Source organism: Phaenicophaeus curvirostris, chromosome 22 (genome assembly GCF_032191515.1).
Source record: "Phaenicophaeus curvirostris isolate KB17595 chromosome 22, BPBGC_Pcur_1.0, whole genome shotgun sequence".
Lineage (NCBI taxonomy): Eukaryota > Metazoa > Chordata > Aves > Cuculiformes > Cuculidae > Phaenicophaeus > Phaenicophaeus curvirostris.
Genome location: NC_091413.1, coordinates 6,092,368 through 6,112,948, shown reverse-complemented (window position 1 = coordinate 6,112,948; position 20,581 = coordinate 6,092,368). Strand labels below are relative to the sequence as shown.

Below are 20,581 nucleotides of genomic sequence, written 5' to 3'. Positions count from 1 at the left end.
AGGTTCCCAGGATGCAATACCCTCCCTCCCGGGGATGCTCCCTGCATCCCAGTGCCTCACATCCTGAGAGGGCACGTGGAGCCCTGTCCTCAGGAGGGGGGGATCTCCCGGTGCCCTGCATCCCTGAGGGAAGCCCCCAGGATGTGATACCCTGCACCCCAACCCCCTGCATCCCTAGGGAAGGTCTCTGTGATGGGATGCCCTGCATCCTAGCGCCCTGCATCCCCGGGGAAGGTCCCCAGGACGTGATATCCTGCATCCCATCCCACGATGCTCCCCACATCCCAATGCCCTACATCCTGGGAAGTCTCACAGATCCCCATCCCCTGGAGGGGGTTCCCGTTGCCCCCCGTTCTCCCCATCACCCAGCTTAGGCAGGTGAAGCCCGAGGAAAGGGAACTGCCCCTCGCCGTAGGGCAGCCCCTCCAACACGGGGAGAGGTAAAGGTCCCCAGGACGCAATGCCTGGCATCCTGTGGGGATCCCGAAGCACCGTGCCCTGTCCCCCGGGATGATTTCTGTGTCCCAGTGCTCTGCATCCCTAAGAAAGGTCCCCGGGATGTGATACCCTGCACCCCATCCCCGAGGATGCTCTCCAGTGCCCTGTATCCCTGGGAGAAGTCCTTGGGATGAGGTACCCTGCACCCCATCTGCAGGGACGCTCCCCTCTTCCCAGTGCCCTGCATCCCAGTGCCCATGCCTTATACTGGGGGATGCTCCCAGTGGCCTGCATCCCCGGGGAAGGTTCTTGAGATGCAATACCCTGTATCCCATCCCCGAGGATGCTCCTTGCATCCCAGTACCCTGCATCCCTAGGGAAGGTCCCCAGGACGTGATATCCTTCACCTCTACCCCCTGCATCCCCAGGGAAGGTCCTTGAGACGTGATACCCTGCTTCCCATCCCTGAGGATGCTCCCTGCATCCCAGTGCCCTGCATCCTGAGGATGCTTCCTACATCCTGGCAGCCTGCATCCCTAGGGAAGGTCCCCAGAATGCGATACACTGCATCCCATCTCCGGGGATGCTCCCCGCATCCTGGTACACTGTATCTCTGGGGAAGGTCCTTGGGATATGGTACCCTACATTCCCACCACGAGGATGGTCCCTGCATCCCGGTGCCCTGCATCTCTAGGCAAAGTCCCCAGGATGCAGTACCCTGCATCCCACCCCAAGGATGCTCCACACATACTATTACGCTGCATCCCAGTGCCCCACACCCCGGGGACAGTCCCCAGTGCTCTACATCCCTGGGGAAGGTCTTTGGGATGTGATCCCCTGCATCCCATCCCCGAGGATGCTTCCTGCATCCCAATGCTCCACATCCCAGGGATGTTCCCCGCATCCAGGTTCCCTGCATCCTCAGGCAAGGTCCGCAGGATGCAATACCCTGCATCTCACCCCACTATGCTCCCCACATCCCAATGTCCCACATCCCGTAGATGCTCCCTGCATCCCGGCACCCTGCATCCCCAGAGAACATCCCCAGGAAACGATACCCTACATCCCATCCCTGAGGAAATTCCACGCATATTAAGTGCCCTACATCCCAAAGATGCTCCCTTCATCCTGGTGCCCTGCATCCCCAGGGAAGGTCCTCGGGACTGCACACCCTGCATCCCACCCCGAGGATGCTTCCCGCATCCCAGTGCTCTGCATCCCTGGGGATGCTCCCTGCATCCCAGCACCCTGTATCCCTGGGAAAGGTCCCCAGGACATGATACCCTGCATCCCATCCTGAAGATGCTCCCCACATCCCTGTGTCCTGCATCCCTAGGGTAGGTCTTCAGGACACAATATCCAACATCCCATCCCTGAGGATGTTCTGTGTATCTTAGTGCCCTGCATACTGAAGATGCTCCCTGCGTTCTGGTGTCCTGCATCCCTGGGGAAGGTCCTTGGGACGTGATGCCCTGCATCCCAAAGATGCTCCCTGCATCCCGGCACCCTGCACCCCCGGGGAAGGTCCTCAGGATGCGATACCCTGTATCTCATCCCAAAGATGCTCCCTGCATCCTGGCACCCTGCATCCCTGGGAAAGGTACCCGGGATGCGATACCCTTCATCCCATCCTGGAGAATGCTCCCCACATCCCAGTACTCTGCATCCCTGGGGATGCTCCTTGCATTCTGGCACCCTGCATCCCTGGGAAAGGTCCCTGGCATGTGATACCCTGCAACCCACACCAAAGATGCTCCCTTTATCCCTGGGGAACATCCCTGGGATGCAATACCCTGCATCCCACCCCAAAGATGCTCCCTTTATCCCTGGGAAAGGTCCTCAGGACGCGATACCCTGCATCTCACCCCGAAGATGCTCCCTTTCTTCCTGGGGAAGATCCCTGGGATGCGATACCCTGCATCCCATCCCAAAGATGCTCCCCGCATCCCTGGGGAACGTCCCCAGGACGCAATACCCTGCATCCCACCCCAAAGATGCTCTCTGCATCCCTGGGAAAGGTCCCCAAGACGCAATACCCTGCATCCCAGCACCCTACATCTCTGGGGAAGGTCCTCAGGACGTGATACCCTGCATCCCATCCCGAAGATGCTCTCTGCATCCCTGGGAAAGGTCCCCAGGATGCGATACCCTGCATCTCATCCCAAAGATGCTCCCTTTATGCGTGGGGAATGTCCTCAGGACGTGATACCCTGCATCCCACCCCAAAGATGCTCCCTGCATCCCTGGGGAAGGTCCCCAGGATGGGATACCCTGCATCCCATATCAAAGATGCTCCTGCATCCCTGGGGAAGGTCCCTGGGACGCATCCCACCCGGGAGGATGCTCCCCACATCCCAGTGCTCTGCATCCCTGGGGATGCTCCTTGCATTCTGGCACCCTGCATCCCTGGGAAAGGTCCCTGGCATGTGATACCCTGCATCCCACACCAAAGACGCTCCCTTTATCCCTGGGAAAGGTCCTCAGGACACAATACCCTGCATCTCACCCCAAAGATGCTCCCTTTATCCGTGGGGAATGTCCCCAGGACACGATACCCTGCACCCCAGCACCCTACATCACTGGGAAAGGTCCCCAGGATGCGATACCCTGCATCCCACCCTGAAGATGCTCCCTTTATCCCTGGGAAAGGTCCTCAGGACGCAATACTCTGCATCTCACCCCGAAGATGCTCTCTTTATCTGTGGGGAATGTCCTCAGGATGTGATACGCTGCATCCCATCTCAAAGATGCTCCCTGCATCCCTGGGGAAGGTCCCCAGGACGCGATACCCTGCATCCCACCCCAAAGATGCTCCCGCATCCCTGGGAAAGATCCCCAGGACGCGATATCCTGCATCTCACCCCAAAGATGCTCCCTTTATCCGTGGGGAATGTCCTCAGGACGTGATACCCTGCATCCCATCTCAAAGATGCTCCCGCATCCCTGGGGAAGGTCCCCAGGACGCGATACCCTGCATCCCAGCACCCTACATCTCTGGGGAAGGTCCTCAGGACATGATACCCTGCATCCCATCTCAAAGATGCTCCCTTTATCTGTGGGGAATATCCTCAGGATGCGATACCCTGCATCCCATCTCAAAGATGCTCCCGCATCCCTGGGAAAGGTCCCCAGGACGCGATACCCTGCATCTCATCCCGAAGATGCTCCCTGCATCCCTGGGGAAGGTCCCCAGGTCGCGATACCCTGCATCCTATCTCAAAGATGCTCCCGCATCCCTGGGAAAGGTCCTCAGGACGCGATATCCTGCATCCCATCTCAAAGATGCTCCCGCATCCCTGGGGAAGGTCCCCAGGACGCGATACCCTGCATCCCACCCCAAAGATGCTCCCCGCATCCCTGGGGAAGGTCCCTGGGACGCATCCCACCCCGGGAGGATGCTCCCCGCACCCCATCTCCTCGCTCCCCGGGGGCCGCCCGCATCTCCCCGTCCCGGCGTTGGGGGGGGTGTCTCCCTTTGCCCTCCCCCCCCTTTTTTTCCCCTCCTCACCCACCTCTCTTGCTGCGTCCGATCTGGCCCAGCTTAGGCGGGCGCTTGCCCTGCCCCGCGGCGAGGAGCCCCGGGAAGGGGAGCTGCCCCGCGGCCGCGTCCCCCGCCAGCTGCCCCTCGCCGTAGGGCGGCCCCTCCGACATGGGGGCGGCGGGGGGGACGGGGCCGCCGCCGCCGCCGCCCCCCGACAGCCTCCCGGGGGGCAGCGGGGCCCTCGGGGCCCGGGGCAGCGGCGAGCGGGGCGCGGGGCGGCCGCCCGGTCACATCGCCTCGCCCCCCACCCCCCGCTCCTCTCCCCACACCCCCCGCCCGGTGCGGACGCGGCGGCTCCGGCGGCTGCGGCGGCGGCGGCGGCTCCGGCGATAGAGGAGCGGGGGGCGGGACCGGGAGGGAGGGAGCGGGGGGCGGCACCCGAGCGGCCCCCGGAGGGGGAAAAAAAAAAGAAAAAAAAAAAAAGAAGAGGACGAGGCACCGCCCCGGGGTGTCCCGGAGGGGGATGGGGGGGGGATGACAGCGGGACCGGCAGCCCCCGGGGGTCGCAGCATCCCTGGGGACCCCCGGGAAGCGGAGCATCCACCGAGATCCTGGGACCCCGCAGCAGCCCCGGGTGCCCCATAGGTGGTTCTAGGCGTCCCTCGGCTGCCCCGGAGCATCCCTGGGAGGCCCTGGTACCTCAGAGCATCCCTGGTACCTCAGAGCATCCCTGGGAGCCCTTGGTACCTCAGAGCATCCTCCGAGATCCTAGTACCTCAGAGCATCCCTGGGAGCCCCTGGTACCTCAGAGCATCCCTGGTATCTCAGAGCATCCCTGGAAGCCCTTGGTACCTCAAGAGCATCCCTAGGGACCTTGCTACCTCAGAGCACCCCTGGTATCTCAGAGCATCCCTGATATCTCAGAGCATCCCTAGGGACCCTGCTACCTCAGAGCATCCCTGGGAGCCCCTGGTACCTCAAAGAATCCCTGGTATCTCAGAGCATTTCTGGGAGCCCTTGGTACCTCAAAGAATCCCTGGTATCTCAGAGCATTTCTGGGAGCCCTTGGTACCTCAAGAGCATTCCTGGGAGCCCTTGGTACCCCACAGCATCCCTAGGGACCCCCGGGACTCGGAGCATCCCCCGAGATCCAAGTACCTCAGAGCATCCCTGGAAGCCCTTGGCGCCTCAAGAGCATCCCTAGGGACCTTGCTACCTCAGAGCATCCCTGGGAGCCCCAGGTACCTCACAGCATCCCTAGGGACCCCCGGGACTCAGAGCATCCCCCAAGATCCTAGTACCTCAGAGCATCCCTGGGAGCCCCTAGTACCTCAGAGCATCTCCAGATGCCCCATAGCTGGTTCTGGGGATCCCTCAGCTGCTCCAGAGCATCCCCGGGGATCCCTGCTACCTCAGAGCATCCCTGGGAGTTCCTGGTGCCTCAGAGCATCCCTGGGAGCCCCTGGTATCTCAGAGCATCCCTGGGGACCCCCGGGACTCAGAATATCCCCCGAGCTCCTGGTACCCTGGAGCATCCCCAGGTGCCCCATAGCTGGTTCTGGGGATACCTCAGCTGCTCCAGAGCATCCCTGGGAGCCCCATGTACCTCAGAGCATCCCTGGTATCTCAGAGCATCCCTGTGGACCCCCAGGACTCGGAATATCCCCCGAGCTCCTGGTACCCCGGAGCATCCCCGGGTGCCCCATAGCTGGTTCTGAGCATCCCTCAGCTGCCTCGGAGCATCCCTGGGCCATCAGTCCCCAGGACGCATCCCTGCACAAGCCTTTCCTAGGGAACTGCAGGATATTTTTTTTGGGGGGGTGGCTGCAACCCCTGCAAAGCAGATTGAGAGGATGACAGGAAAAAAAAACCGACTCATTTGTGTGAGGTTGGACAATATTCCATCAGCAGATTGCTCCATAAGTGGGAGACCAGCTCATTTTGAGGCTGAGCAGGATGGGAACAAGAGAAGGATGGGGTGGCCTGTGACACCAGGGTGCCTCGCATCTCAAAACTCCTCATATCCCGAAATCCTCAGCACTGGGAACCACACGAGCCCCTCTCCCTGCACCCCCGCACACCCTCGAGCTGTCAGCTCCTTACATAAGGTTGCGTCTACACCCAAGATATCATTGTGGGGGGAGATAAGCTGGAAAACAGGAGGCGAGAGGTACTGGGGGAAACACAGCCACCTCAAAAGTGTATTTTTAGGCTTAGCATGATGCTCTGTTCCCTACAAAAAAACTCTAGTTGCATCCTGCACCACTCTGCCTTGGATCAAGGGGTGACCCCCCCCGCCACCCCCATCAAGCGGACAAAGCTTCTTGGGGTGGCTGATCTTCAAGAAAGCAAAACCTTGATGAAGTACAGGGAGTAATGGAGCAGAAAAGCCTCCTTTAATTAACCATGGCCTGGCGTAATCAATAGACCCTCAAAAAAGGGGGATACTGGGTGCTCTGCAAGCCGGTGCCCAGTAATGGGATCACGTGGAGGTGAGCAGGGACAGGAGAGGCTGGAAAAGGTGGAGGCACCGCAGGGATGGATGAAAGAAAAGCCTCTAAATAGGATTTTTAAAGCAGAAAACTCCTTTTAAGAAAAGGAGTCGCGGTCTGTGAGGCTCTGGACCTTAAATCCACGCTGTCAGGGGGATGTTTGGTGCGGGATTTGGCGGAGCTGATCCCTTGGGGAAAGTCGCCGAGGTTTCTTGCTGCGCTTTGAGCTGCTAATAAAAGGTTTTATTCTCTGGCAGCAGCAGAAAGGGGTGGTGGGTGACAATGGTGGGAAGAGGAGGGACACCTCCGCCTGTGGGCTGGATTCTGGCTTTTCCTGCTGGGATTCTGGCTTTTCACGCAGGCAGCAGCCTCGCTGCAGCGAGCAGCCACCGCCACCTACAGCCAGCGCCGCTGCAGCTGACCAAGATCAAGCTCCTCCGATTGATCAGGAAATGAATCCAGATTTGTGCCTTGGGATGCTGCCTGGACAGTCTAATTAAGAAGAAACAACCCATTTCCTTCTTAAATTCACCAATTTTCCTAGAACTCAATGGAAAACTTTATTTTCCAACATGAGGGGTCTTCCCAGAATCCCAGCAGATGATTCAGTTTTCCGATTGTTCCAGGCTCCCACTCCCCCACCGTGTTCCTCTAATTGACAGCTCACAGCAGCTGTTAATTGAAGTTAATTGAAGTGCAGCTTTGGGTTCCTTAACCCTCTCTGATGCGGTTACTGGATGTGATTTATGGCAAAATGGGAGTGTTGGGGAAGGGAATTTTTCTTTTTAGTGTGAAAGTCTGGGGTTTTGGAATTGCCTGCATTATGGATGAGGGGATGATGGTGCCTGTTGTGATGGGAGCTGGATCCAGACAGCAATTTATGTTCCTCTGGTATTGATCAGCACACCACGGACAACCCCGGAGCGTAGAGGGGCAGCAGATCCCACCAACCCCCCTCAGGGACGCAGAACAATCCAAGACAAACACACTTTGCATCCTATTTTATTACTTTACATTCCATTTCCTATGCCAGGTCCAGCCAAGTGCAGAAATTGGCCACAACTCTTGAAAAACGAAGAGGTAGAAGCTGCCTCTTCCAGCTGAGCATCGCGACCTTCGTGAAGACTCCTCATCTCCTGCCCCTAAATCCTCCGGAGCGCGATGCGAGCCCCGACCTGCTGGATCATCACCTCCTAAGACCCGTCTCTGTGCCCCGGCTGAAGCAGCCCACTCATTCAAGCTCCCTCCCCTTCCCCAAAACCAACCACTCAGGTGTGAGGCGAGAAAAGCCCTTTGGAAGAGGAAGCTTTAACGCCAAAAGCTGCTCCCGGACACAGGAATTTAGCTGTTGTATAAGGGAACCACCCTGGAGATGGGCTGCCGGCAGATCGGACACCTTTTGGGATCGGGGAGAGCCTGGTAGCACTCGCTGCAAGAGCAAACATGCCCACACTCCAGGAAAACACAGGATTTGGTGTTGCTCAAGCAGACAACGCAGGCATTTTTGAGTGTCTCTCCTCCATCCACGTTCATCTCGCGCATCAGGCGCTCCTGGGCCTGCCGGAATTCATCCTGCATTTGCTTGAGGTGCCGCCTCTCTTGGTGATGCCGGTATTGCTTTCGAAGGATGAAGAAGAGGACAGTGCAGGTGGCAAACCCAAAAACGACGGTGAGGATTTTCCAAAACCGGACATTGGATCCTTGTTTCTGCAGCAGGGAGTCGAAATCCATGGTGCTCAGGTAGTAGGGCATTCCCTGCTTCGGGGGCTGCAGCTTGATCGTGGCATTATCCAGGACCAGCTCGCCCACTCCGGTCAGCGTCGTGCCCACCTTCAGCATCTGCTCCGTCTCCTGGATGCCCTTGGAGCGCTCTCCGCTGATGTAGTCACCGATGACGTCGGTGAAGGACTGAACGGAGGGATGAAATTTCTCATACACCGTCTCCAGGCTGAGCTCGATGGCGTCCAGCGGCTTCATCACGCGGACGGTGATGCCGGCGCCGTCCTCTGGAGGTACCAGGTCGAAAGGGGTGGTGTTGGTTCTCTGGTGGATGATCTTCTTGTAGTCATTCCTGGGGAAGGAGAAGTGGAGGAAGGAAATCTGAGTGTTAAAGCCTGCCCCGAGGCCGGCAGGGAAACACCACCTGGGCTGAGCTGCCAGTTTTGGGGTCTGCCCTAAGGAAATTTCATTGGGATGGGGCTCCGTTCCCCTCCCCGAGCCATCTGGGTGCGTGGGAGCCCTCCGCCCTCACCTCAGCGCTCACGTAGTCCCTGCGAATGTAACATGGGCTTCGCTGTCACTGGGAGAGCACGTCCGCCCACCTCATTCTCCCTCAGCCCCCACAGCGTTGCTGGTGGCCAGAAACCACCCTGCAAGGAGAAGCGCTGCCTGTGACACACAGAGATTTGCTAAGTGTTATCTAACTAGCTGAGGCTCCAAGCGTCGCCGTGGTCCTGTAGGCCAGGTTGCTCTTGGGACCGTCCTCAGGTCTCCTGGGTGAAGGTACCACCCAAATTCAGCTGAATTTCTGTGCTGAAAGTGTCATGGATGAGTTGTGGATGTTGTCTGCCTCGACTTGAGTAAAGCCTTTGACACCATCTCCCACAGCATTCTCCTAGAGAAGCCGGTGGCTCAAGAAGGACCTTGAGGGGCTGGAGCGTGTCCGGAGAAGGGAACAAAGCTGGGGAAGGGTCTGGAGAACACGGGTTCTGGGAGCAGCTGAAGGATCTGGGATTGTTTACCCTGGAGAAGAGGAGGCTGAAGGGAGACCTCATCGCTCTCTTTGGCTCCCGGAAAGGACGTTGTGGTGAGGTGGGTGCTGGGCTCTTCCCTCACGTAATAAGTCACAGGATGAGAGGAAATGGCCTCAATTTATGTCAGGGCAGGTTTAGATATCAGGATATACTCCTTCATAGGAAGGATTCTCAGGCACTGGCAGAGGCTGCCCAGGGAAGTGGTGGAGTCTCCATCCCTAGAAGTGTTGGAAAGACATGTAGATGTGTCACCTAGGGACATGGATTAGTGGTGGAGCTTAGGAGTTAGTGCTGGGTTAGGAGCTGGACTCGATGATCTTAAAGGTCTTTTCCAGCCTAAATGATTCCATGATTGCCTCAGGAATTGCCATCCTGTCTCTGCCTCCACAACAGCAACATAAGGCTGCTAAGTGTGCTGTCCACACTGCATTACTCTATGTGCTCGTAACCTATAGCCTCTACACGAGCTCTGAAATGACACAGCCCTAAAAACAGCCCGATGTGTCCCATTTTGGCCAGCTCTGAGGCACCCTGGTCGCTCTGAAGTCATTTCAGCACGCCAGGCCCTCTGAGAGCACCTCGGCTGGTCTGAAAGCCCTTGGCCCCTACCAGAAGTGGGTTGTTCGGTTCCACACCATCTTGTGCTCCTGCAGCGTCAATCGCTGAACAACACCCTTGCAGTTCTCCACAAACTGGCTGTTCAACGTCTCCTTAACAGAGCGCACCACGCCTGGAAAACAAATCCAACACACACGCTTATTAAATCTCCTGCATCACTTCTTATTGTGCGCAGCGCCTAGAGAAAAGGAGGTGGCGGGGAGACCCCGTGGCTCTCTGCAACTGCCAGAAAGGAGAGGCTGTGGTGAGGTGGGTGCTGGGCTCTTCTCCCAAGTAACAAGTGATAGGACGAGATGGAATGGCCTCAAGTTGCACCAGCGGAGGTTTAGACTGGATATTAGGAAACCTGTTTCTTCTGTGAAAGAGTGTTGAAGCAGTAGAAGAGGCTGCCCAGGGCAGTGGGGGAGTCTCCATCTCTGGAGGGATTTAAAAAATGGGCAGACAAGGTGCTCAGGGATCTGGTTTAGTAGTGGACGGGTATGGTTGGACTCAATGACCTCAAAGGTCTTTTCCAACCAAACGAATCTATGATTCTGTGAGGATCTGAATGAGATGGGGGGAGAAATAGGGAAAGAAATGCTGATAGCCCAGGCTTGGAGCCCTCGGGAGAGCCAGTGGCTGCTGGACAGGGGGGAGTTGAGACGATGGGAGCAGAACCACAGGACTGGGAATGAAAACCCCTCGATGAGAGGGTGGTTGGGGGGCGGGGGGGGGGCAAGGACGGGCCCCCCCGACCCCTGATTGGGGCCTCACCCCTACCTTCGATGACTGCATAAGGCACGCAGCGCCCCGGCGCCTCCAGCAGCACGGCCCGCAGGTCTCCGTCCAACTGGACCCTCCTGGCGCCCTGCGGGGAAGAGAACGTAGCCCGCGGCTCAGCCGAGGAGCGCAGCCCCGGGCCCCAGCACGGCCCCGGGCCGTGAGGCGGGAGGGGAGAGAGGGTGGGAGCTGTCGCACCCACCTCGAGGCCGCGGGCGACGCGGGCCTTTTGCCGGTACACGGAGTAGAGCAGCGCGGTGAGAGCGGTGCTGGCGGCCAAGAGCGCGGCCTGCGCGGCCGAGGGCCGCCCGCCGCCCTCCATCACCGCCGTTACCGCGGCAACCGCGCGCCCCGCGGCGCCGCGCGATGACGTCACGCGCGGCGCTCTGGCCGCCGGCGGCGCGAACCATAGAGACTCGGTCCTCCGAGGCGGGGGGGAGAGGGGGAGAAGCAGAGTAAAAGCCCAGTTGATTGATTCACAGGATGGTTTGGGTTGGGAGGGACCTCAAAGCCCAGCCAGTCCCACCCCTGCCATGGGCAGGGACACCTCCCACTGGATCAGGGGCTCCAAGCCCCATCCAACCTGGCCTTGAACCCCTCCAGGGATGGGGCAGCCACCCCTGCTCTGGGCAACCTGGGCCAGGGCCTCCCCACCCTCACAGCAAAACATTTCTCCTAAGATCTCATCTCAATCTCCCCTCTTCAAGCTGAAAACCCTTCCCTCTCATCCTATCTCTGCACTCCTGATCAAGAGTCCCCCTCCCAGCTTTCCTGGAGCCCCTTTCAGTACTGGAAGCTGCTCTAAGGTCTCCTCAGAATCTTCTCTTCTCCAGGCTGAACAACCCCAACTCTCAGTCTGTCCTGGTACAGGAGGTGCTCCAGCCCTCGGATCATCTCCGTGGCCTCCTCTGGACTCGCTCCAACAGCTCCATGTCCTTCCTGTGCTGAGGACTCCAGAACTGGACGCAGGGTTCCATGTGGGTCCCACCAGAGCGAAGCAGAGGGGCAGAATCCCCTCCCTGCCCCTGCTGGTCCCACTGCTCTGGATTCAGCCCAGGATATGGTTGGTTTCTGGGCTAGGAGCACACATTACCAGCTCATGTTGAGTTTCTCATCCACCAGCACCCTCAGGTCCTTCTCCATGTCTTAATCCCCCAGCCTGAAATACTGAAAGTTGCCCCAACCCAGGCACAGGACCTCGCACTTCGCCTCGTTTAACCTCATAACCTTTTCACAAGCCCACTTGTGAATGGCAAAGGGAGAGAGATCCCAACCCCACAAGACCTTGGAAGGGGGGTAAATCCTGGTCCCGGGGCCCTGAGGGGGCCGAACAGATCCCAGCCCCTCTTTCCAGGGTCTGGGGGAGCTGCTGAGCCCCAGCCCCACGAGGAATCTGGGAGGGTCATCCCAAATCCCAGCCACCCCTCAGGATCTGGGGAGCAGGTCACGAATCCTGACACCCCCAAGAGCCCTGGAGGGAGCATCCCCAGTGCCCTCCTACCCCCATGGGGCTTGGCTGGGGGGCACAACCCAAATCCCACCCCCTACAAGGCTTTGGGGGTGTCAGGATAAACCCTGTCCCCGCTTGGCTGGGGAGTGGGATCTTCCCAAACCGCAGCCCTGTAGCACTTGGGAGGTGGGTGAGTGTTTACACCTCTTCTGTGGGGTGTGGGGCAGCAGCACCCCCCGGTCTCAAAGGGTCCCCCCACTGCTCAACACGTGGACACAACCCCCAGCCCCATTTCATGGAGTCCTTCTCCTGCACCTGAGCCTGAAGGGGGCGGGGGGAAGACCCTGTTCCCCTCACCTGTCCCCTTGCTTGTTTTGAGAAAGCAGCAAAAAGGGATGAAAAAATTGCATTTTTTTGTAAATTCTTGATTTTCAGGCCTTGTGTTGCCCCCCCCCCCACCTCCAGTACTATATTTAAAAAAAGCAAGTTGCCATGGCTACGTGAAGGAGCTCTCCAGCCCTGGGTTCCGCAGAGAGGGTGCAGAAAGGACCCTGAACCCCCCCCCCCAACCCTTGTCTCCCCTTTCCAGGGGTAAATTCCATATAAACCCCCCAAACCACCTTGTACCGAGCTTAACTCTTCCAGGGCTGGGTCCAGGCGAGACACAGGCACCGTTACACCGCAGAAAACACACATCGACTTTATTATGGCTGCCGCAGAGGAGGCACGAGAGCAGGTTCATGTGTGAGGGGGGTCTTGGGGTACAACACCCACCCCCACCAAGGGACTTCCTTGCAAACGAAGCCGCCGTCTCATCCAGATTTGTCCCCAAGCAGTGTCCAAGTTTGGCTTGGGGCATGAGGAAGGGACCCCCTCCCCAAACAGGGGTGATGTGCTCAGAGCACGGGGGGTCGGGGTCCACGCAAGCTGCACCCCCTCATCTCCATGGCCAGCCGCAAGACGGCCGCAGGACCGCCGTCCCCGTGAGGTGTCCCAGTGCCGAAGGCCTCCTCCTCCTCCTCTTCCATGATGGAGCTGAGCCGCGGGGCGCAGCGGGTCCTCTCGGCGGGCGGGCGGTAGGGACACTTGGCGTTGAGCAGGCGGCGGAGAGGGACCAAGGGGACGATGGCGTCGCCGAGGAGCTGCTGCTGGACGTGGCGGAAATCGTTCTGCCTCTTGAAGCGCTTGAACTCGTTGAAGGCGGAGGCCGAGGTCTGGTAGAGGAGCAGGGCCATGGCGCGTGCCTTGTCGGCTTTGGAGACCAGGACAGCGTGGCAGCGCAGCACCACCGCCTTGTTCTTCACCTGGTGCCGGTAAACCCAAGCGAAGACTTTGGGATGCCGGCGGTCGGCGGCGCAGTAGGTGATGCGGTGGAGGAGGTACGCGTGGCCCGGCCGGCGGGCTCCCTTCTCGCAGGGCGTCATACGGATGCCTTGGGGTCCCAACGTCAGCTTCATCTTGGCTCCACCAGCCCCAGCGTCGCTCTTCGCCCAGATCTTACCCACCGCCTCCTCCGTGCAGCCCTCGCCCTTGGCGTGCAGGGTGACCGCGTTCCCCAGGTACCGCACCGTGTACGTCGGATCCTCCTTGTTCAGCTCCACTTTCTGGCGTCTACCACGAAAGACGCTGCCCAGCCGTTCGAGCGGGCAATCGGGCAGGAGGTCCGGGCAGGAGCGTAGGAAACCCGCCAGCAACGCCGCGTAGCTCAACCCCGGCCCCAGGCTCTTCCCTTTGCACTTACGTTCGTTTTCCACCAGCACAAACTTGCTCCGGCGCCAGGGCAGCATCTCTGCTCCTCCGACGGGCCCTCCCTGCCCACCTCCGCTAATCCCAGCCCTGAGCAGAAGGAACCCACCTCTCTGAATGCCAAAGCTGCCCCTTGCGCCCCCCAAGCCAAGTTAGGGGGGGATACCCCTACCCCAAGGCGATGGGATGCAGCTGCCGTATCCAATGCGGATGGAGGATGCTCAAGCTCCTTTGGCAGTGGAACCGCCACGCTCTGGCTGCTGCTTGCGCCTGCTGCGGGAGCGACGGCTGCTGCTGCTGCGGGGACGCAGCTCTCCGTGGGCTGCTCCACCTCCCCGCGACGACGCCACGTCGCCCCGGCTCTGGGAACGCGGGGAGCTGACAGTGGACCCCCCCCCCCATTCCCTGCTTCATGCTTGGAAAGGGAAGTAAAGATGCTGGTAAAATAAAGACACATATACACACACCCCCCATGCAGCAACCAGACTCCCAGCACCAAAGCCCCCTGCATGGGGGAAAATTAAGGCAGGATTGGGGAGGGGGGGATGATTTTTAAGAGGATTGGACCCAGCACAAGAAAAGGAGGTGGGTTTTTTCCCCCAAAACCTGAGCATTGCGCTGGGTTTTGTGCAGGTTTGATGGCATTTATTTTGCTTTAGAACCCCCCCTTTCCCCATTATTTCCAAGCCAGCCAGCTCCCTCTTGGGCTGAGCTTTTTTGGGCTTTTAACCTGTTGCTTTTCACTCTGGCCAAGACCCCAGGATGGCTTCTCCATGGGAAAATGAAACGTTTCCCCGCAGCGCAGGCTGGGGGGGATTTTTGGGGAGCACTGCAAGGTGCCTGCAAGGTTCCAGCTCTGCTTTGGAGTTCAGACCGTTCAACTCTTCTGTCTCAAGCCTTAAATTCCACCTTTTTTTTAACCCTTGGAGCCCCTTGCGGGTGCAGTGGGGTGACCCTCAGGTTTTGGGGACCCACAAAGATGCTCCAGCTGCCTTGGGATTGAAAAATGGGGAGGAGAAAGGGATAAAATAACAGCTTGTGCCTATGGTTTGAATCCACTTGGGAAAGAAAACCCAGGCAGGGTGTTGCAGGGAGCAGGAAGCCATTTCCTAGCAGCTTCCCAGCTTCTCTATGGTTTAAGCAAAGCAACTGCAACCTTAAAATAGCTGCTTCGCAGGCAGGTCCCGCTCCTCTCACTGCAGCGGCCTTGGCATAAAATGCAGGAGGTTGTGTGGTTTTTTACTTCTCTGACACTGCTGGGGCTGCACCGTTCACTCCCAGTGTGAGGATGGTTTTGGGGAGGTGGCAATTAGTGAATTAGCACAAATGAGGAAGGTTTCTACCCATGCCAGCCTCTAGCTTTGGTTATTTCCATTCTCACCCTCACTGACAAAGGTAAAAGCTCTTTATTTAACTGCACAGCATTCAGGGCAGGTTTAAACCCTCCCTGAAAGCTCATTTATTTACAGACCCCATACTGGCTAGGAGTGGGGCCCCCCTCCTCTGCTCTGCACCCCCAGTGCCTCCCTGGGGCTGGTTTTCCTATTCTCTCCTATATGTGGGGGGGAATCACACCACGTAATGGGGTTGGTGGTAGGCACAGGAGCATTTGCAGCTCATTTTACATGGGTAAACAACCAGGATTTGCACTTTGGAAGCTGAAAAGAAGGCTCTGAGCTGATTTAGGGCTCTGAATCCCTCCTCTAGCTGCCTATTGCCTTGACTGCTGTCATCATTAGGTTCCAGAGTGAACAAGCACCACATAGGGTGAGGAAGAGGTGATGCCCGATTGTCCCTTGGGTCTATTCTGATCTCAGCATCCTGGCTTTGGTTTCTTGGGTTGCCTGGTCCTCTTGCTGCCTCACATTCTGTTCTCAGCTCCCAGCATTTACACCATATCGGAGGCTGCTACTGATTCCGGGGGCTGTGTCCCAGCCTGTTGTGGCTCAGCAGCAGTGCCCTAGCACCAGGATTTGCTGGCAAAACAACCAGGGAAGGTCGAAATCCTCCCCACATCCAGCAAACTGGACAAAAATCCCAGTGCTAAATCACCGGGGGCTCTGACACCCATCCTTGCAGTCAGAAAATTAAGCATTAAGCTCCTCCAGCAAGGGGAAATAAAGAGATATCTTTAATTAGAGAGCAATTTGCTAATCAGCTCGGCATCCCAGGAGCCTTGTGCCTCCTGATTCCCATGGAAGCACCAGCCAAACTGAATTTGGGTTCAAGCACCACGAGGGCATCCCAAAACAGGTTTTTATCACTTCTGTCTTCAACCAGATTTCCCAGCTGTCTGGCAGGTAAAAGACCTGGGAAAATACTATATATATAAATTATTTTATCTGTTTTCAACCTAATTCATTTATTTCTTTTGATGTCACTGCTCAGGAGCTGACATTCCCCCTTCACCAGGAGTGACTTAATGATGCTTTCCCATGGAGCCGCACAACTAGTTTTCAGCTGGGGTGGAAAAAACACTCAGTCAGCAGTGGAAAGATGCTCTGCTGGAATAGAGAAATGAGGAGGTAAAGGAGAAACTGGAAAAAATGAGACAACAGGCAGGGTGAGGACGCAGGACACCCTGAGCTTGATGCTTTGGGAATCAGGGATGCTTCCCAGGGTTCGGCCGTGCGCCAGAGCGTTATCCCGGCAGGGCTGGCCAGGCGAGGAAATATTTAACCGCAGCGTCAGCGTACGGGGAAGGCGGGTGCAGGCATGGAGGGTGGCGGGCAGCGCCGGGACCCCGCGGCTCCCCCAGGGAGGCCACAGGGTGAATGCCTGCAGCTCCTGCTACGCCGCAGCCAGGAAGCCAAAAACTGGGCCTATTGCCCCTACAGCCGCTTCCCGGTGGGCGCTGCCCTGCTCACTGCCAGCGGGGAGATCTTTTCGGGTAAGATGGGGCTGTGCGACCCCCTCTTTGGGTTTTGGGGTCCCCCCCTGCAGCCCTTTAACCATGCAGAGGGGTGCAGAAGGGTTGGCACAGGGTGCCTGTCCCCTCCCATTCCCAAGCCACCGACTTGGCAGCCGCCACCCCCGAGCGAGCCAAAGATCGCAGTGGATGGGAAAATACGGGAAATAAATAGGGGAAGCGGGGAATACGTTGGTGAGAGTCTGGGATCAGGCAGTGCCCGTGGAAAATGGCTTTTCTTTGCAAATTCCACTCGCCTGGAGGGACGTTGAGGTGGCTGAGTGGGTGCCGGGGGCTTTCCCGCAGGGTGCAACGTGGAGAACGCCTGCTACAGCCTGGGGGTGTGTGCCGAGCGCACCGCCATCCAGAAAGCCATCTCGGAGGGGCACACCAGCTTCAGGGCCATGGCCATCGCCAGGTAAGGGACATGCGGAGGGGGCAGTGGGACCCCTGGACCCGCCCTGTGCACCCAAGGGGCAGCTTCTGCTGCAGCAGCCACAGCATTTTGGCTGGGAGGCAGGTATTCGCATGTTTTTTCTTGTTCAGGGGGGAAATCTGCTGTGGCTGTGTATGTATTGGTGCATAAAGGTCTTCTGCAGGTGTTCCTCCCCACTCTGATGCAGGACTGAGCTCTGTGCCCTTCTCCTTTGGCAGTGACATGGGGGAGAACTTCATCGCGCCCTGCGGTGCCTGCAGACAAGTGATGAGAGAGGTGATGGCTCACACAGGGATCTCACATGTCCTGACCCCCCCCCCGGCGTCTTCCCCCAAAACACCTGGAGGTGCAAAGAGGGAGTTGCAACCCCCCAGTGCCAAGCTTCAGGCACCTCCAACTGTACTATTCACTGGGAAAGGTGTAATTGTTCTGTGTCCCACGGGAGTGAGTGCCTGGTAATCCATTAACTCACCCTCCCCTGGGGGTTTTACTCCTCCTGGGAGCTGCTGGGTGCAGGGATTGGACCCCAGAGCCATTGCCCTGGCTCTGGCAAGCCTGAAAATGGGGGTTTTCCTGCAAAGCCAAGCTCCTTGCAGAGCCTGTCCTGCTCTCACCTCCCTCCTCCCCATAAACATCCCGGCACCCACAGCCTGGTTTTGAGTGGTTAATATTTAATGGATTGCAGGGCTCGGCTTGAAGGCTGGATTTGGCAGGTTTGGAGGCACCAGGGCTCACCCTGGCAGGGCAGAACCACAGAATCTGAATCCAAAATATCCGCTGGGTGTGGTGATGCTGAAAAGCCACCCCAAAATATATGGAATAGAGGGGGATGCTCCCTGTGAACCTGGCCGAGAAAAAGAAGTATTATTTGAGTAATTTGAGGAAGAAGCGCGGGTTTTGCAGTGGGCACTTCTTCCTAATCTTCTCCTCCAGTTTGGCACAGACTGGGACATCTACCTGACCAAAGCGGACGGCGCCTACATCGTGAAGAGGCTGGAGGAGTTGCTACCGTTTTCCTTCGGCCCTGAACACCTAAAGGAAGTATGAGCAGTGCAGCCACCACCAGCCTTTGCCCTTCAGCAGCAGGGGAGGATGGTTTTCCCCGATTTCCCTGGCATGTAAGCAGCTTTTTGGGGACGATGCAATGGGAAATGGGTTTATAGTGTTAAGTTACCAATTCCTCTCACTCATCTGATTCAGCACTGATTCACAGATGCCGGCTCCACCTCATCCCAGGGCAAAGAGCAAAATCAAATCATAGGAACTCTCTGTTATTAGAAAGAAAGGGTCTAGATATCACTGTATTCGAGTGGAATTTCACAGGTGGAAAGGTTTGATGCTTGGCTCAGGCTTGGGCTTGTTGGTGCGCAAACCACTCCCGAATAATGCAATCATTGCTTGGGAAAATGCTGGATTCTTCAGCTCTAAAGAAGAAGCAGAAGGAAAGGCTCCAGACGCCCCAGCAATTACTAGTAAGCCAGTTCAGATCAGGTGTTTTGCTGGAACTGGATGGTTACCACACTGAGCGTGTCCTTTGGTTGTTTCTCTCTGGCTAGTTTCTCTTGCTCTTATTCCGTGTGTTGTGATGAATAGGGAGAGGAGTTTTAGAGGGTTTCTGAAGAGTTTTCTGTCCCAAGAGCAATACCGTTCGCTGATTGTACTATTAATTTAATTATGCATAATGAAAAAAAGAATGCATTACGTTTCCCACTCAGCGCGGGGCTGGGCATTACTGCCCGTGCCCAAGCAAAATAAAAGCAATCTTGGTTTATCTCCTGCAGTTGCAGTAAATGATCATAGAATCACCAGGTTGGAAGAGACCCACCAGATCGAGTCCAACCATTCCTATCAAATACTAAACCATGTCCCTCAGCACCTCGTCCACCCATCCCTTAAACGCCTCCAGGGAAGGGGACTCAACCCCCTCCCTGGGCAGCCTCTGCCAGTGCCCAATGACCCTTTCTGTGAAAAATTTTTTCCTAATGTCCAGCCTAAACCTCCCCTGGTGGAGCTTGAGGCCATTCCCTCTCATCCTGTCCCCCGTCACTTGGGAGAAGAGCCCAGCTCCCTCCTCTCCACAACCTCCTTTCAGGGAGTTGGAGAGAGCAATGAAGTGGGAATGGGATGCAGGGCCCTGGGGCTGCCAGGCTGGGCAGGAGGGTGCTGGCTGCACGGGCAGGATGCGACCAGGACATTGCATGGCCCTGAACACGATCAGGGCAGTGCTGCCCACACAGCCAGTGCTCGTCTGTCCTCCTTGCTCCACGCCCTGCTTTGCTTTGGGCCACACACAAGCCATGCCCAAGCGCAGAGCTCTGCTGGCACCTTGCTTCATGCACTGGGCTGTGCCTGCACATGGAGCTCTGCTCCATGCCATACCCTGGCTGTGCCCCAGCGTGCACTGGATTGTTCCCAAGCCATGCCCAGAGCCGTGCCCAGCTGGCATTTTGCTCCGTGCACCGAGCTGTGCCCAAGCCATGCCCAGGGCTGTGCTCCGCTGGTGCCTGCTCCGTGCCCCGTCATGCACAAGGCACACCCAGCTGTGCCCTGGGCTGTGCCCTGCATTGCACAGGGATATCCTTGGCTGCACCCTGCGCCGTGCCCTGCTGTGCACCGTGTCCCAGATGTGCCCTGCCTGTACCCTGGCATTGCACAAGGCAAGCTCGGCCGTGCACTGGACCGCACTCAATCGTGTCCCTGACTGCGCTCTGCTCCATGCCCCTTGCCCCACTCCATGCACCCAGCTCCATGCCCTGCTCCCTACCCCTCCCCTCTCCCCTTTCCCCACCCGATACCCCACGCCCCTCTCTTCTTCCACCCCTTTCCCCGCCCCGCACCCCACCCCATGCCCTGTGCCCCTCTTCTTTCTCCCCTTTCTCCTCCCTCTCCTCTCCCCTTTCCCATTCCCCGCCCTTTCCCCCTCCCTTTTCCCCCTTTCTCCCTCTCCTTTTCCCTCCTCCTTTCCCCTTTCCCCTTTCCCCTTTCCCCTTTCCCCTTTCCCCTTTCCCCTTTCCCCTTTCCCCTCCCTATTACAGAATCACAGAATCACCAGGCTGGAAAAGACTTCCAAGATCATTGAGTCCAACCATTCCTACCAACCACTAAACCATGTCCCTTCAGCCTGAACCTCCCCTGGTGGAACTTGAGGCCATTCCCTCTCGTCCTGTCCCCTGTCCCTTGGGAGAAGAGCCCAGCTCCCTCCTCTCCACAACCTCCTCTCAGACAGTTGCAGAGAGCAATGAGGTCTCCCCTCAGCCTCCTCTTCTCCAGGCTAAACACCCCCAGCTCTCTCAGCCGCTCCTCTTGTTCTCCAGCCCCCTCACCAGCTTCGTTGCTCTTCTCTGGACTCGCTCCAGAGCCTCAACATCCTTCTTGTGGTGAGGGGCCCAGAACTGACCCCAGGATTCGAGGAGCAGTCTCACCAGTGCCGAGTACAGAGGGAGAAGAACCTCCCTGGACCTGCTGGTCACGCCGTTTCTGATCCAAGCCAAGATGCCATT

General features: G+C 57.8%; 3 protein-coding genes across 3 annotated transcripts; 1 reads left to right on the top strand and 2 right to left on the bottom strand.

Moving 5' to 3' along the window:
• Positions 1-7,397: 7,397 nt before the first annotated feature.
• MUL1 (mitochondrial E3 ubiquitin protein ligase 1) lies at positions 7,398-10,903 on the bottom strand. The gene is made up of 4 exons (XM_069874495.1): positions 10,744-10,903; positions 10,542-10,629; positions 9,774-9,894; positions 7,398-8,482 (listed from the first exon to the last, which is right to left on the bottom strand). Exons 1-4 carry the CDS (start codon positions 10,861-10,863, stop codon positions 7,753-7,755), a joined length of 1,059 nt encoding a protein of 352 aa, XP_069730596.1. The 5' UTR covers positions 10,864-10,903; the 3' UTR covers positions 7,398-7,752.
• Positions 10,904-12,555: 1,652 nt separating this feature from the next.
• On the bottom strand, positions 12,556-14,101 carry FAM43B (family with sequence similarity 43 member B). Its single transcript, XM_069874618.1, has 2 exons — positions 13,910-14,101; positions 12,556-13,827 (listed from the first exon to the last, which is right to left on the bottom strand). Exon 2 carries the CDS (start codon positions 13,776-13,778, stop codon positions 12,888-12,890), a length of 891 nt encoding a protein of 296 aa, XP_069730719.1. The 5' UTR covers positions 13,779-13,827; positions 13,910-14,101; the 3' UTR covers positions 12,556-12,887.
• A 2,290-nt stretch (positions 14,102-16,391) lies between these two features.
• On the top strand, positions 16,392-18,842 carry CDA (cytidine deaminase). Its single transcript, XM_069874619.1, has 4 exons — positions 16,392-16,627; positions 16,952-17,063; positions 17,300-17,357; positions 18,015-18,842. The coding sequence occupies exons 1-4, from the start codon at positions 16,453-16,455 to the stop codon at positions 18,126-18,128; spliced, it is 459 nt and encodes a 152-aa protein (XP_069730720.1). The 5' UTR covers positions 16,392-16,452; the 3' UTR covers positions 18,129-18,842.
• The last annotated feature ends 1,739 nt before the right edge of the window (positions 18,843-20,581 follow it).